Source organism: Castor canadensis, chromosome 14 (genome assembly GCF_047511655.1).
Source record: "Castor canadensis chromosome 14, mCasCan1.hap1v2, whole genome shotgun sequence".
Classification (NCBI taxonomy): Eukaryota; Metazoa; Chordata; class Mammalia; order Rodentia; family Castoridae; genus Castor; species Castor canadensis.
The window spans coordinates 49,018,937-49,035,032 of NC_133399.1; the positions used below are offsets into that span (position 1 = coordinate 49,018,937).

General features: G+C 49.9%; 1 protein-coding gene across 1 annotated transcript; it reads right to left on the bottom strand.

Moving 5' to 3' along the window:
- Positions 1 to 1,314: 1,314 nt before the first annotated feature.
- Cimap1d (CIMAP1 family member D) lies at positions 1,315 to 6,709 on the bottom strand. The gene is made up of 4 exons (XM_074053309.1): positions 6,583 to 6,709; positions 5,737 to 5,862; positions 3,539 to 3,652; positions 1,315 to 2,305 (listed from the first exon to the last, which is right to left on the bottom strand). Exons 1-4 carry the CDS (start codon positions 6,707 to 6,709, stop codon positions 1,821 to 1,823), a joined length of 852 nt encoding a protein of 283 aa, XP_073909410.1. The 3' UTR covers positions 1,315 to 1,820.
- Between the last annotated feature and the right edge of the window lie 9,387 nt (positions 6,710 to 16,096).

The window sequence follows — 16,096 nt, forward strand, 5'->3', positions numbered from 1 at the left end:
AACCCCTACCCCTGAGGCCGGCCTCATCCTCACCACTGCTCAACCACATTGTGCCCTACTTTATTTCTGAATAGGGAAACTGAGGACTGGGAAGGAAGGGTGTATCCCGTGCACAATGGGGAGGCTCGGTCGGCCGTACAGGATCGGGCTGGCTCTAAAAGGTGTCTCTGAGAGCCAGTTGTGGGCCTCCTTGGCTCGCTGTCCCTGGCCTCAGTTCTCCAGCCTGTAAGCCATGAGCTGAGCTGGAGGGCCCCTTCCTTTCCGTTTCTGGGGTCCCTGTCTGGCACTCGCTTGTCTGAACCCGGTCCTCAGCTCTCCAAGCCTGAAGTCCACCCTATCTCAGCTTCAAAGGCCCTCGGAGACCGTCCTGCCCTACTCCCACACCAAGGGGAAATCAATGGGGGTGTAATGGTCACCCCGCGAGCCAGACCCCCTGCATCGGTGTCCCGCCCTGCCCTGGCAAGCAGACTGCAAGGAAACAAAGGAGGGGCTGGGCTGGGCAGGCAGGGAGGAAGGGAGAGGCGAGAGGATCGATAATCGGAGAAATGAGATCACAGGCTCCGGGTAGGAAGGAAGGGGGAAGGGCGCCCTGCTCAATTGGCCTCCTGATGCTGCGGTGCCAAGTCACCAGCTGCGCGGTGGAGGAGCTGGTTCCTGGGAGAGACAGCATGGCGTCCACTTTGGGGACAACTGTGGCTGGGGCTGGAGCCCACGTGGGCTTGTGTTGGTTTCTCCCGTGGCTGTGGGGGTTTAGTTTGTATGGGTACTGTGTGCAGGTGTGGACTGTGTGTCCCAGGTTAGTAACTCCGTGGAGAGTTTGTAGGGGCCAGTGCCTGCACCTTGGCAAACAAGAGGGTTTAGTCACACAACACTATCAGTGTTTCCTTACTGTCCCCAGGAAAGAGTGGCAGGAATAGAGCCCATCGGCCAAGGTTGAAATCCTGCATGGACTGACAAGGAGCCCTTCGTGTGCCCCTAGATAGGTGGACAGGCCTCCCATCTCTCTGAAGCTGTTCCTCTGGGTTAACACCATCTGCCTCCTGAGATTCAATTAAGTCCAGAGGATCTTTATCAATATCTGGAATGTGGTCGGCATCACTGACCCAAAACATCAAACTCCTCTACATCCTTCAAAACCCAACTTCCAAGTTCCCTCTTCTAGGACTCCTACTTGGCTTCCACTCAAAATCTTGGCTCCACCTCTGACCTCCCCTAGCCTAGATCCCTCATCTGGGCCTGGAAGGCAGTGTTCAGATCTCCTTTCTGTGGCATGAGTAGAGACATTAAATGAAGCCCCGTGCATGGTGCTGACAGCTCTGGTGCTGAGGAAAGATTTATTGGTAAGCAACTCTAGAGAATGAAGCGGGGAAGGCAGGGGCCTTGGGTCTGTCTCCAGCCAAGATGAGCAGCTGAAACTTCCATGAGAAGCAGGAACCAACTGAAGTTTGGCAGAAACTCGAGCTGTTCAGAGGACCTAGGCCCTAATGAGGCCAGACTCTGAGTTCTAGGACACTGGCAGCTCCATCTCCAGCCAGGAAAAGGGACACTTTTCCCTGCCTGGGCTGGCCTGGCATGACCGGTGGAGAAGAAACTGGGGCTCTGGAAGATTTACCCTACACCCTGCACAGGGCCTCGGCTCACAGCCCCCAGAGACCAGAGGGATCAGGTGGCCTGAAAAGACCTCAGACTGCAGAAGAGGGGAGGGAGGAGGTTCCTGCCTGTGCCCTCTGGCTCCTCTAAGCCTCCTCTGCACACACCCCTCTTCCCCACACAGGAAATGGGACCAGGGAGGGGGCCTGGTGGCCGGGACCCTGCAGCTGTTAGGGTGTGGTGTCTGCAGCCATGGTGGCCGCCCGCTTTGAGTGGCGAATGCCCATGGTGTATGCTGGGGCCCTGGCCCTGTTTACGGTAACATGCTCAGGGTTGTGGGTACCAGGGCCAGGTGTCTCCTCCAGGGGCCTTGGGGCACGGGGCCGCCCCAGCATGGTGAAAGCTGGCCGACGCTGCCGGTAGGTATTGGGGTCTGTGCTGTCGTACTGGCCAGGTCCTGGCATCTCTGCAGGATCCTGTAAGGGACGTGCAGGGGGTGTGCGGCCCACCACCGTGTAGCTGGGGCTGCTGGGCTTGACAAAGATCTGTGAGCCCCAGAGGGACGGCATGGTGTAGGCATTGGGGGCAGGAGCGGAGGTGTCCAGGGACTTCAGGCGGAAGCGGGAGCCCAGGGTGAAAGCTGGCGGGTTCCGCTGGCGCACAGGGTGCACCTTCTCTGGGCTGTAGGTCCCAGGACCTGGTGTCACTTCCAGACCTGTGAGAGTAGACTGAGAGTTGGCACAAGATAGAGGCCTCACCTGCTCAAAAACCTTACATGGCTCCCCACTGCCCATCTGCACCCTAGAGTTCACACATGAATCACACAGCATAGGGTGTCTCTCCCCTCCCAATTCTCTACACACAATCTATTCCCCAAACCTGCAGGCCTTTGCCCATGTACTTCCTCCCCAGAGCAATTTGTCCCCCCAGCCCTCAACCATGCCTTCCTGCTGTCTCCCCATACCCTTTCGAGCAGAGCCTTCACAGTCCTCCTGGGACCCCTGTCCCAGGTCTTCCTCTCTGCAGACCTGACCACCCTGAGGACAGTTCCAACCTGGCCCTGAGTTCACCACAGAGCTCACAGAGAGCAAGGAAGCATCAAATCTGCTTCCTCTCCCCAGCTGCTGCCTCAATGCCTTTGTGTGACTGACCAGTGGATGAGCAAGCAGTTGCGGCGGAGTGGACAGGTGGGTAAGCAGACCCATGAATGAATGCATCAGTTGGTGAATGGAGGGAAGGAAGGACCGATGGATGAGTGGGTAGATGTGTTTATGGGTGAGAGGATGGGTGAGTGGATGAATGGATGGATGAGTAGATGGGTGGGTGGATGGGTGGGTGGGTGGGTAGGGGCAGATGGATGGAAAATGGGTGGGTGGACAGATGGAATTATTGTGGATGCATTCTCTGAGTACGTGGTGGATATAGTGATGGAAGGATATAAAGTGGATGGGTTGAAGGATGGATAATGGAATAATGTATCGATAAATGGATGACTGACAGGTGCATGGGTGGAGGTTGATGAGCAGGTGGATGGGCAAATGGATGAGTCACAGAGTCAGTGGTGGATGAGAAGGTGGTAGTAGGTCAGAAGATGCAAATGTGGGTGGGTGGAAAATGGAGTCAGGTGATGGCCCAGGCTGAGCAAGCTTCTCAGGGGCCCCTGAAGGGGATGGTTGCAGGCTGCTAGAGCCCCTACACCGTGGTCTCCTGATGCTAGGACAAGCCTGCTGCCCTCTAGCCCCCACATGTTCTGGGGTCACTTTGCCACCCAGGTTCTCCCTGGGCCACATGGGCTCTGAAGTTTTGGCTCTCCCTCTGAGTCCCATGGGTTTAAACATTCCAATGACACCAAAGTTCTCAGAACTCTAAGGATAGGGGGTGGGGAGAGAAACAATATCCCTGAGACCCTGAGAGGCAGATCTCCATGACAGTCCAGGTCCATACTCACCATGAGGCTTGCCCCGGCCTTGCATGGAGTAGGCAGGAGGACAGCTGCGGCCAAACCGGGTGACTTTTGGATCCAAAAAGTAGATAGGCCCTGGGCTGGTATCCTGAAGAGGTGCTGAGGAGAGGAGCCCAGAGTCCTGAAGGTGTCCCTGAAAGATGTCCATCTCATACCCAGTGTTGAGCCCCAGAATAGCCAGATACATGTCCCCAATCTGGGGATCTGTGACTGTGGAGGCACTGAGGCATGTGGCCCAGAACAGGGTGGCATGGTCTCCCTGACTATCTCACTGAGCTCCTGTATCTCTGCATTCAGGCCACCCATTTGTGCTTCTGCTCCACTGCTGCCCCTCATCCTTCTGTCTTTCTGTGCATCGCATGAGGGAACTGAGGTAAAGTCAAGGTGACAAGGTGCCAAGAAGGCCTGAAAAGCAGAAATATGGTTGATGGGCTTCATATAGATACATGCAATAGAACAATGAAACCTCTTGCAACTGCTTTAAGTGGGGTAGGGAGGGGGTTGTGGGGCAGGGGAGATGGGGGAGGCAATGATCTCTCCTGTACAATGAGTATATGCTAATAAAAATGAAAAAAAGAAATAAAGAAATTATGGGGAAAAGTTTTCTTTAAAAAAAAAAAAAAAGACCTCCAGAGCTTGGCCTTGGAGCATGGCTAAGAGAGGACAGTGTCAATGCCAGCAGGGCTTCTTAGGAGCTTGTGACTCTGGATAAGCTGCTCAGCCTGTCTGAGTCACACTGACTCTGTGCCTTGGTGAGCACCTGGGTGCATATAGATGCCATCCAGATGTGGAATCTGGGTACCGCCACACAGCCCTAGTGTTTGCACATGCAGGGGCATCCATCTGAGGGTGGTCACTGATATGGAATGGCGGTCCCCCAGCCTGGTCCCAGCCCCCCATTAAATTAATGGGTTCTGTTCTTGGCCACTCCCCCAGCAAGTCACCCCATGAGGGAGGCACTGTCAGTGCCACGTTGTTCAGAAGTGGAAACTGTGGTTCAAAGCCCTCCCCAGCAAGAACACAGCAAACAGGATTCAGTGTGCTCAGCCTCTGCCCTGTACCTGCAAATGTCCCGGCCTGTTCTCCTACCTCCTACCCCTAAAGGTGATAAATTGGCTCATCCCCACCCACAGGAACACGTCCACCTGTGCTGAAGGCTCTACCCAGAGCTCCACTGAACTCCTGCTCATCCTACAGATTCCTGATTTCATGTCTTCTCCCAGTCTACCCCAGGCCTTCAGCAACGCACTTACTACCCCTTCCACTTGAGTCCTGTGCCTCTGTCCCAGGAAGTGTCTTGAGACCAGGATTTGAGCCTGGGGACACAGTTCTTCCTGGCCATAGCTAAGTCCTTACCCCTCCCATGTTTCACCTCTCTGTTTTATGACAGACATGACATAGTGACTATCAACAGCCTCCTGGGACCCAGTCCTGTCTCAGCTCCCCTGAGGATTTTTTGAACCCCTGGGGACTGACAAAGCTTCACCCTAGCATCCTCTGGCCTCCTGTCTCACAAACTCCGGTCACACATCTGGCTTACCCATGCCAGATGCTAATCCTGCCACACAGCTGTAGAAATTGGGGTGACAAGACACGTGAACGCTGAAACAGCATCACAGGTGTGAGATGCCTGCAGTGAGCAGTCCAGCAGCCCTGCCTGCTGCACAGCAAAGTGAGTTTACTACATTCACAACCACAGTAGTGGAGAAACTGAGGCCCACTTTTATTGAGCACATACTGGATACCAGGCACTGTTGTAGCTACTTTTCAAGGCATTTAATCCTCACAGAATAAGTCTCCTGTCCTTACAATAGCTCTGTAAGGACTACATTCTTATTATGAACATTGTTATTAACATTTATCAGTGGTGGAAACTGAGGCACAAAGTAGTTAAGCAATTTGCCCAAAACCAAGCATCAAGGAATCATAAAACACAGGTCTTCGCCAGGATGTACCCTTTCTCCTTTCATTCTATTTATCAATAAGAAAACAGTATCAGAGAGGGCAACTGCTTGCCTGAGGTCACATAGCAAGTGGGAGGTAGTGTAGCCCTGCCTATTTCCTGCCTTGCTCCTTTACGGTCCTGGATCTGAGAGGTGAGAAGGCCCAAACATGTTCCCAGGGGATTCCAGAGGATGGGGAGACCCCCAGAACCCTTGCCCCACCCCCCAACATGGCCTTACCTTCACTGGGCCTGCGGGTGAGTGAGTAGGCAGGACTGGCTGCCTTGGTGCAATCATGGTTGATGTAGCCAACAGTAGATGGAAGAACATACAAGCCGGGTCCAGAGCCTGTTACCCAGAGCCCAGGTCATGGCCATTGCTGAGAATCAGAGAGACTGGAGAAAGGAACCTGGAGCCAATGCCTGAACCCCACCTGGAGACCCACCTACCATGGCAGGGTGGAGGAGAGTGGGTTGCCTCCCTAGGGGACAGGGTGATGCCTGCATTGTGAGCCCATCATGAATCACAGAGTGAGACAGAGCTGGGGACCAGCAGCTGCCTCCTGAAGGAAAAGGAGGACAAGGCAGAGAAACACCATCACAAGTGGGGAAACTGAAGTCGGCATAGAGACACTGTCCCAGTTAGGGAAACTGAGGTCATGATGCTGGCTATAGAACCTGGCATAGAGCTGCCACCTGCTGTTGGTCATAGATGGGGAAACTGAGGCAAGGGCTGTAGCCCCAGTTCTCACAGTTAATATCTATCCCACACTGAGCAGTCAGAATGACCCCTTCACATTCATCCCACTGGTGCTGCTTGTTGGTTTCCAGGCACCAGCCCCCCATCACTGCCCTGCGCCCTCCAGGCTGCCTCCCACAGGACTTGTGCTGCTTGGTCAGAACCTGGCCATGTGCAGGGCCAACAGAGACCCTGCACTCAGCCCACCCTGCCAGGAGGCAGACTCAACTTAGAGAAAGACAGGGACCTTCCTGCAGCTCCCACCTCCTGCCAGGCTCCAGAACATTCCAGGGGCCCCAGTGGGGGGACAGAAAGTATACCACCCATGCCCCCCAGGCCAGCACACACCGTTCTCCAGGGTGGCCATCCTACAGGACTTCCTGAGGCCAGTCTCCGGAATGTGGCCCTCAGCCACCCTCTGGGCCAGGGTTGCTGTGGCCAGCTGTGCAGCAGGGTCGCAGCTGAGGGTCCCCATGATGAGCAGAGAGCTTGGTGCTGACTCCTCTGCCACTACTCTGGCACCACAGGCCAGGCACTGTCCCCAATCCTCACAACTCAGCCGGTGCTGGCAGAGCCCTGGCCTCACCACACCCTCCCAGAACTGTACAGACGGCCCCTTGTGCCTCTGAACTGATCTCAGGGCTCTGGCCTGAGCCAGGCTGGTTGGCCGGACACTGGCCTGGAAGGGGAGCTGAGATTGAGTGTCGACTAGGTGGCCGGATGGTTTAGGAAAGAATCTGGTGTCAGCAGAGCAGGTCCCCAGGGAGCCAGCCAAGCTGGGTGGTGGGGCCAGAGCCCCAGGGAGCCGGTCTGCAAACCTGACACCCACAGTAGCAGCAGCGACAGGCGTGGCCCCATTTCCACAGCAGCCCAAAGTCAAGTCCACAGTTTGGTGGAGAAGTGTTCACTCCTCTAACACTTACTGAACATCCACTGTGCGCCAGGCTCTGTTGGGGGTGGTGGGGACAGGACAGGGACAGACAAGCAAGGGCCTGATGTTCTTGGGATGGAGAGAAAATATGAACAATAAATGTGATCAATGAATATATCGTGCAGTACATTAGAAGGTGTTAAGCGTGGTGCAAACAGAGCTGGCTTAGGGTCTGAAAGACATGTAGGTGCCTGGTGAACACTGGCCAAGCCAGGTGGAGAAAGTGAGATTTGAGCACTGCCAAAGGAGGTAAGTGGAGGCAGGGAGAGCATTTCAGGTTGAAGGAACATTTGTGCAATGGCCCTGGGGCAGGGATAAGGATAGAAAAAGGGGCACCCCACTGGCTCCCAGGAGCCCAGCATAATCCTATGTTTCAGCCTTTGCTGAAGGCTACCACTGTATCAAATCCAGAAAGGATTTGGGGCAAGTTTGCTGGATGAAATTCAGATTGCAGCCTCTTCCATCATGTCCTTATTTGTTTCTGCAATGCTGGACCCTTTCTATAGACAAGGTTTAACAACTGTATTCAAATACAATTCACATGCCTTGCAATTTGATGTACTATGTAACTTTTAAATCAAAATGTGATAGTCTATGCAAAAGATCCTAGAACTGCCAGGTGCTGGTGGCTCACACCTTATAATCCTAGCTTCTTAGAAGGTAGAGAGCTGGAGGATGGCAGTTCGAAGCCAGCCCAGGCAAATAGTACAAGAGACCCTATCCTGAAAATACCCAGCACAAATAAAGGGCCAGTGAAGTGGCTTAAGTGGTAGAGTGCCTCCTAACAAGTGTGAGGCCCTCAGTTCAAACCTGAGTACCACCAGGGTGGGAAAAAAATCCTAGAACAGTCAGTTGGGGATTTAGCTCAGTGGTAGGGAATACTTATCTAGCATACACGAGGCCCTGGGTTCAATCCCCACTACCACAAAAATAAACAAAAAGTCCCAATAAACATCAAAACTTGAAGCTTACAGAGTATATTACCTGATGATGAAAGAAGTAAGTGGAGATCACTAACAATGAGATTGTCTCCCCAAAATATTTGGAAATTAAACAACATACTTTTATGGCAGTATGGTAGTACTGGAGTTTGAACTCAGGTCCTCAGACCTGCTAGGCAGGTGCTCTACCATTTGAGCCATGCCTCCAGCCCTAAACAACACAGTTCTAAATAACCCAAATATCAAAGAAGAGTGAGAACAAGGGAAGTTAGTAAAATTTCAAACTAAATGGTTATGAAAACAACATATCAGAATGTGTGGAGTGCAGCTAAAGCTGTGCTTTAAGGGAAAACAGTAGCCTGAAATGTGGACATTAGAAAAGAAGGAAAGGTCTTGACATTGTGGCTTAGGTTTGCATCCACACAGCTAGAAAAAGGAGTAAATATTGAAAGAAGGTCTTAAAGGAAACAGTAGAAATTCATGAAATAGACCATGCTTGGTGGCTCAAGCCTGTAATCCTAGCTACTCAGGGATTGGGTAGCTAGGTAGAGATTGGGAGGGTTATGGTTCAAGGCCAGCAGTCTCAACCAATGGCTGGGCACAGTGGTATGTACCTATCATTCCAGCTGCTGTGCAAAGCACAGATAGGAGCATCATGGGAATAAAGCGCGAGACCCTCTCAAAAACAGGCAAAGCAAAAGGGGCTGGGGTGTGGCTCAAGTGGTAGAGCACCTGCCTAGCAGGTTTGAGGCCCTGATTTCAACTCCTAGTACTGCCCAAAAAAATTAATAAAATAGAAAACTACGGCTGAGGGCATGGCTTAGGTGACAGAGTGCTTGCACAGCAAGCATAAGGCCCTGCGTTCAAACCCCAGCACCACCAAAAAAAAAAAAGATAAAATAGAAAACTACAGAACTAACAAAGCTCTTGCCCTAAAAGAGCTGCTTCTTTAAAAAGTAGGATAGAATTCCCTCTAAAATCAGGAACCAGACAAGGATGCCCACTATCTCCACTCCTATTCAACATAGTACTGGAATTCCTAGCCAGAGCAATTAGGCAAGAAGAAGGAATAAAAGGAATACAAATAGGTAAAGAAACTGTCAAAATATCCCTATTTGCAGACGACATGATCCTATACCTTAAAGACCCAAAAAACTCTACTCAGAAGCTTCTAGACATCATCAATAGCTATAGCAAGGTAGCAGGATATAAAATCAACATAGAAAAATCATTAGCATTTCTATACACTAACAATGAGCAAACGGAAAAAGAATGTATGAAAACAATTCCATTTACAATAGCCTCAAAAAAAATCAAATACCTAGGTGTAAACCTAACAAAAGATGTGAAAGACCTCTACAAGGAAAACTATACACTTCTGAAGAAAGTGTTTGAGGAAGACTATAGAAAGTGGAGAGATCTCCCATGCTCATGGATTGGTAGAATCAACATAGTAAAAATGTCGATACTCCCAAAAGTAATCTACATGTTTAATGCAATTCCCATCAAAATTCCAATGACATTCATTAAAGAGATTGAAAAATCTACTGTTAAATTTATATGGAAACATAAGAGGCCACGAATAGCCAAGGCAATACTCAGTCAAAAGAACAATGCAGGAGGTATCACAATACCTGACTTCAAACTATATTACAAAGCAATAACAATAAAAACAGCATGGTACTGGCACAAAAACAGACATGAAGACCAGTGGAACAGAATAGAGGACCCAGATATGAAGCCACACAACTATAACCAACTTGTCTTTGACAAAGGAGCTAAAAATATACAATGGAGAAACAGCAGCCTCTTCAACAAAAACTGCTGGGAAAACTGGTTAGCAGTCTGCAAAAAACTGAAACTAGATCCATGTATATCACCCTATACCAAGATTAACTCAACATGGATCAAGAATCTTAATATCAGACCCCGAACTCTTAAGTTGATACAGGAAAGAGTAGGAAATACTCTGGAGTTAGTAGGTATAGGTAAGAACTTTCTCAATGAAACCCCAGCAGCACAGCAACTAAGAGATAGCATAGATAAATGGGACCTCATAAAGCTAAAAAGCTTCTGTTCATCAAAAGAAGTGGTCTCTAAACTGAAGAGAACACCCACAGAGTGGGAGAAAATATTTGCCAACTATACATCAGACAAAGGACGATAACCAGAATATATAGGAAACTTAAAAAACTAAATTCTCCCAAAACTAATGAACCAATAAAGAAATGGGCAAGTGAACTAAACAGAACTTTCTCAAAAGAAGAAATTCAAATGGCCAAAAAACACATGAAAAAATGCTCACCATCTCTAGCAATAAAGGAAATGCAAATTAAAACCACGCTAAGATTCCACCTCACCCCTGTTAGAATAGCCATCATCAGCAACACCACCAACAACAGGTGTTGGCGAGGATGCGGGGAAAAAGGAACCCTCTTACACTGTTGGTGGGAATGTAAACTAGTACAACCACTCTGGAAAAAAATTTGGAGGCTACTTAAAAAGCTAGACATCGATCTACCATTTGATCCAGCAATACCACTCTTGGGGATATACCCAAAAGACTGTGACACAGGTTACTCCAGAGGCACCTGCACCCCCATGTTTATTGCAGCATTATTCACAATAGCCAAGTTATGGAAACAGCCAAGATGCCCCACCACTGACGAATGGATTAAGAAAATGTGGTATCTATACACAATGGAATTTTATGCAGCCATGAAGAAGAACGAAATGTTATCATTCACTGGTAAATGGATGGAATTGGAGAACATCATTCTGAGTGAGGTTAGCCTGGCCCAAAAGACCAAAAATCATATGTTCTCCCTCATATGTGGACATTAGATCAAGGGCAAACACAACAAGGGGATTAGACTATGAGCACATGATAAAAGCGAGAGCACACAAGGAAGGGGTGAGGATAGGTAAGACACCTAAAAAACTAGCAAGCATTTGTTGTCCCTAACGCAGAGAAACTAAAGCAGATACCTTAAAAGCAACTGAGGCCAATAGGAAAAGGGGACCAGGAACTAGAGAAAAGGTGAGATCAAAAAGAATTAACCTAGAAGGTAACACCCACGCGCAGGAAATCAATGTGAGTCAATGCCCTGTATAGCCATCCTTATCTCAACCAGCAAAAACCCTTGTCCCTTCCTGTTATTGCTTATACTCTCTCTACAACAAAATTAGAAATAAGGGCAAAATAGTTTCTGCTGGGTATTGAGGGGGGGGAGAGGGAGGGGGCGGAGTGGGTGGTAAGGGAGGGGATGGGGGCAGGGGGGAGAAATGAACCAAGCCTTGTATGCACATATGAATAATAAAAGAAAAAATAAAATAAAAAAATAAAAAATAAAATAAAAAGTAGGATAGATTTGATCAATCTCTAGGTATACTAACCAAGGAAAAAATAAGGAGGTATGGACCACCATACGGGAATGAAAGTGGACATGGCCATAGACCTCACCCACATTCCTGTTCCCTTGTACACTGGGACGGCTTTTATTGAGGTCTCGCGATGTCCCTCTGCTACCTTGCAGCACTCAGCATCTTGTGCACTTCATCCTAAGTAGCACAGTATCTCATTCAGGAAATTGCTGTTGCAAGGTCTTCTGCTGTTACAGATGGGGAAACTGAGTCTCAGAGGGAAAGGGGTGTTCCAGGAACTTACCAGAAGGACCAGGACTGAACCCAGGACTCCTTGATTCCAATTTTAGACCAAGTTCTTCTAGATTCCTGCCCCAGCTCAGCTCTCTGGGCTTAAAGTCCTCCTATAGGTTCCTGCACCCTTAGATGGAAATCCAAGCTCTCGTGGTGGCACACAGGCCCTGCATTGTCCTTTTCCCCATGCTTCCTGACTTCCTTCCCCTGGTTAGCTCCACCCTGGCCACACATGGTCTCCTGGAAGCCCCTAAGATGCTTCAGCCTCAGGAGCCTGCCCGAGGCCCTGCACCTGGGAGGCCTCTGTCAACAAATAAGTAGCTACTCCTTGCTCAGTCACCTCAGCCCCCAGCCCATCAGCCCCCTGTTCATCTACTGATTCTCTCAATCCACTCTTTCAATTTCAGCTTAGAGCTTTGGGTCCGCAGGCAAGGACGTGGCTTATAAATAAGATGCAATTTAATTCAGAGCACATGCAAAATAGTGCATTTTCAATCCAATCCAGAGGACTGGAACTTTAGCCAGCTCTTTGGAGCCCACCTGTAGAGAAAATCAGGGTGAAGAGGAGTTGGACATGTGATACTTTGCACTTTGAGATGGGAGGGTTAAGATAACCTCACCTAGAAGGGCACGTTTCAGCAGAGTGAAGAGTTGCTGAGGGGGTGATTTGGGGAGGGTGTTCCAAGCAGAGGGCACAGCCCATGCAAACACCCTGAGGCAGAACTGAGCCTAGTGTGTTGGAGAAAGAGCAGGGAGGCCCATGTGGCTGCAGCAGAGGGGCAAGAGGGAGAGAGAGAGGAGGGAAGAGCAAGTTGTTCAGGGCCATGTGAGTCAAGGAAAGACTTGAGCTCACCTTGGGAGGTAAGAGCCATGGAAGGCCATGGGCAGGGCTGGGACCTGACAGACTGCTCACAGTTGCCCTCTGGTGGCTTTGAGGAGAACAGCCCATGAGCAGCACCATGAGATCAACACAAAAGCTACCATGCAGGTCCCGGGACAGATGACAGGCACAGATGACGGGCACGGATAATAGGAAGAATAACAGTTTGAAGGATGGAAGGGATGATGGGAGGGCAATGGGTGGGAAGGGTGATGGGGAGATGGGGAGGATAAGAGGAGGGATGATGGAGAGGACGAGGGGAGATGGGAGGATGATGAATTGGAAATGGAATCAATTGTGGGATGGAAGCTGGAACAGATTATGGTATTTTTCTGTGACCTTTGTGTGCCTGAACTAGGTCTTGCTGTGTTGGCATTTCCTACTGTGGGGCACAAAAAGTTTGCCAACCCTGCTTGTGCACCAGGATTTGTTTTTCCCTTGGTTCCCTCTTCTTGGAGTATGGTTGCTGTAACAAATCACTTAATAACTTAAAACAACACAACTCTATTATTCTGTGTCTCCTTTGGCCAGGTGTCTGACACAGCCTCACTGGGCTAAATTCCAGGTGTGGTACAGCTGGTCTTCCTGGAACCTCCAGGTCCAGCTTTTAGAGGCTTCACGTTCCTCAGCTAGTGGCCCCTTCCCACATCTTCAGAGTCAGCAGCAAGGCATTTTCCAGTCTCTGACTCTGATCTTCCTGCCTCCCTCTGGACAGAGATACGGTTTTAAGTTAGGCAGCCAGAAGAAATTTTAGCAAAGACCTAAAGGAAGTTAGGAGCCCTTGGAAATATCTAGCTGTGTGCAGAGACCTAAGGGAAGGGTATACCAGGCAGAGCAAAGCTGGTGGAAAGGCCCAGAGGCAGCATGAGCCAGGTGAGGCCAGGGCAGTACTGGGGACAAGTGAGCAGGACCTTGTGGATGTGGAGGAGGACACTGGGCTTACTCTTAGCCAAGTGAGAACCACAGGAGGGGCAGCAGAGGAACATGATCTGATGGGCTTAACAAGATCCTTCTGGTTACTACAGGAAATGGACTGAGATTAGGAAGGAAGAGATGGGGACGCCAGTGGGAGGTGACTTCACCTGTCCAGGTGAGCACCGGGGGACCTAGAGTAGGAGTGTAACTGGGGGTGGTCAGGCATGGTGGACTCTGGAAATGTTCTAGAAGCAAAATCACTAGGTTTGATCAGACATGGCAGGTGGGGAAAGGGATATAAGACAGAAGAAGGGGTCAAGAATGGCTCTAAGGCTTGATCCAAGCCTCTGGATGGACAGTCTTGACCTGACCCCAAGGAGAATGACCCTCAAGCTCTCTTGGTGCCCATCAGCCACCTGTGACATACCCCTGCATGTAACAGATGCCCAGCATACACACACACACACAAAGATGCACACACGTGCTCACACACAGGAACACGTTCATAGTGTACATTCATGGGAACACACAGGCACATGGACACACAGTCTCACACAGACAGATAATGCACAAACACACATTGGGACACAAGGGCACATGCAGAGGCAGGAGCTGCAATGCCCCATTCCTGTATCCAGGGCATCCAGAACACGGACTGCTCAGAACAGGTGCACAAATGCGGTTGTTACAAAGTGAATGAAGAAGCTGGGTCATTGTTCCTGCTGCTGCTGCTGTTAATCCAAGTTCCCCATGTTTTGGGTGTTTTTTTTTTGTTTTGTTTTGTTTGTTTGTTTTGGTGATACTAGGGTTTGAACTCAGGGTCTAGTGCTTGTTAGGCAAGCTTTCCATCACTAAGCTACACCCCCAACCCTTTTTGCTTCAGTTATTTTTCAGATAGGGTCTCACACTTTTGCCCAGGAACCAAACTTTGGAACACAATTCTCCTACCTCTACCTCCTGAATAGCTGGGATTACCAGCACACACCACAGCTCCTGGCCCATCTTTTCTACAATACACCCAGGTCAGGCTGGCAGAATGGCTCAAGTGGTAGAGCATCTGTCTAGTTCAAACCCCAGTGCCACCAAAAAGAAAAAAATACACCCAGGGGCCATAAGTGAGGATGCCCACAGCCCATGCAGGTGTCTTCCAGGAGGCTGAGTTTCTTGGGTGACCTGTTGTTTTCTGTGTCACTGGCACATGGTGGCAGCAGGACTGGTGGAGGCCAAGTGTTCACAGGTGACAACCTCCCACATACAATGACAGCTCACACTCTGTCCTCCCAACTGCCATGATCTGTCATTCCCAACTCCCTGGGGACCACTTGCCTTCATCTTTTGTCAGGCAGCCAGGCCCTCTGACTCAGACTCACGCGGCTCTGGCCTTTTGTCCCACTGAGACTCTAACAAGGAAGCCTTGTCTTTCCTCTGAGGATACAGAGAACCTACTGGGCTCCTGTACTTCCCTCCCCAAAAACAAACCACATTCATACAGGTCAGTGAGGACCAGGGTGAGGCTGGGACTGGCTCTCAGCCCCATCAGACCCCTGTTTATATTCAAGGACACTGAGGTCCTTCAGGACCTAGGATATAAGAAGCTGGAGAGGGGTCCCAACAGATTCCTCTGTACCCACAAAGTACTAATGACCAGGTCCTTCCTCCCTGTTTGGTGCAGCCCTTCAGGCTTCTTTGCTCTTCTGGAACACACCAGGAGCTCTACTTTACACCTTTCCACTTGCTGTACCTTCTACCTGGCACATCCCCTCCCAGGGAGTGGCTTACTCATTGCAAGTCTTTGCTAAAATCTCTCCATGTGGAATGACCTTTCTTTGCCCACCCAACTTAATCCCCTAATTTGCCGTACACCCACCCTGCCACTCCTGTGTGCTCACACCAGCGGGACAGCACATACTCTAAATTGGAAAGCCAGTTGTTGACACTTATCAGCATACCACTACCCGTTTATGATTCTTCAGGTTTGCTGTGTTTTGGATCTTGAGTGTCCCCCAAGGGCCCATGTGTCCCCAGCTTGGCACTATTGGGAGGTCTTTGGGTCACTGTGTGTGCCTTCAAACAGGGCTCTGGGATCTCCCCTCCCCCCTCCTCCCCTTCCCCCTCTCCCTTCCTCCCTATGAGGTGAACAGCTTGCTCCACCATGCCTCCCTCCCCTCCCATCATGTACTGCGTGACCACAAACCCAAAAAAGCAACAAGACCAATTAATCATGGCCTGAAACTTCCAAATTATGAACCAAAACAAACTTTTTCTCTTTATTCTCTCTAGAAATTGATTATCTCAAGTATTTGTTACAGTAACAGAAAGTTGACTGACACAGGGCTTAAGTTCCTCCCATTAGAATGTGAGCTTCTTGAGGTAGGAGTCTGCACTTTCTTCTTTGATGTCTCCCTGGCATCTAGAACAATATTTGGCATACAGTAGGCACTCAATAAATGTTTTGAATTAATGACTGACCCTCATCCCTAGCAATGAGGGTCAGACTCCAAGACATCAGGTCCTTCGCCACAAAACCATTGCCTCAAA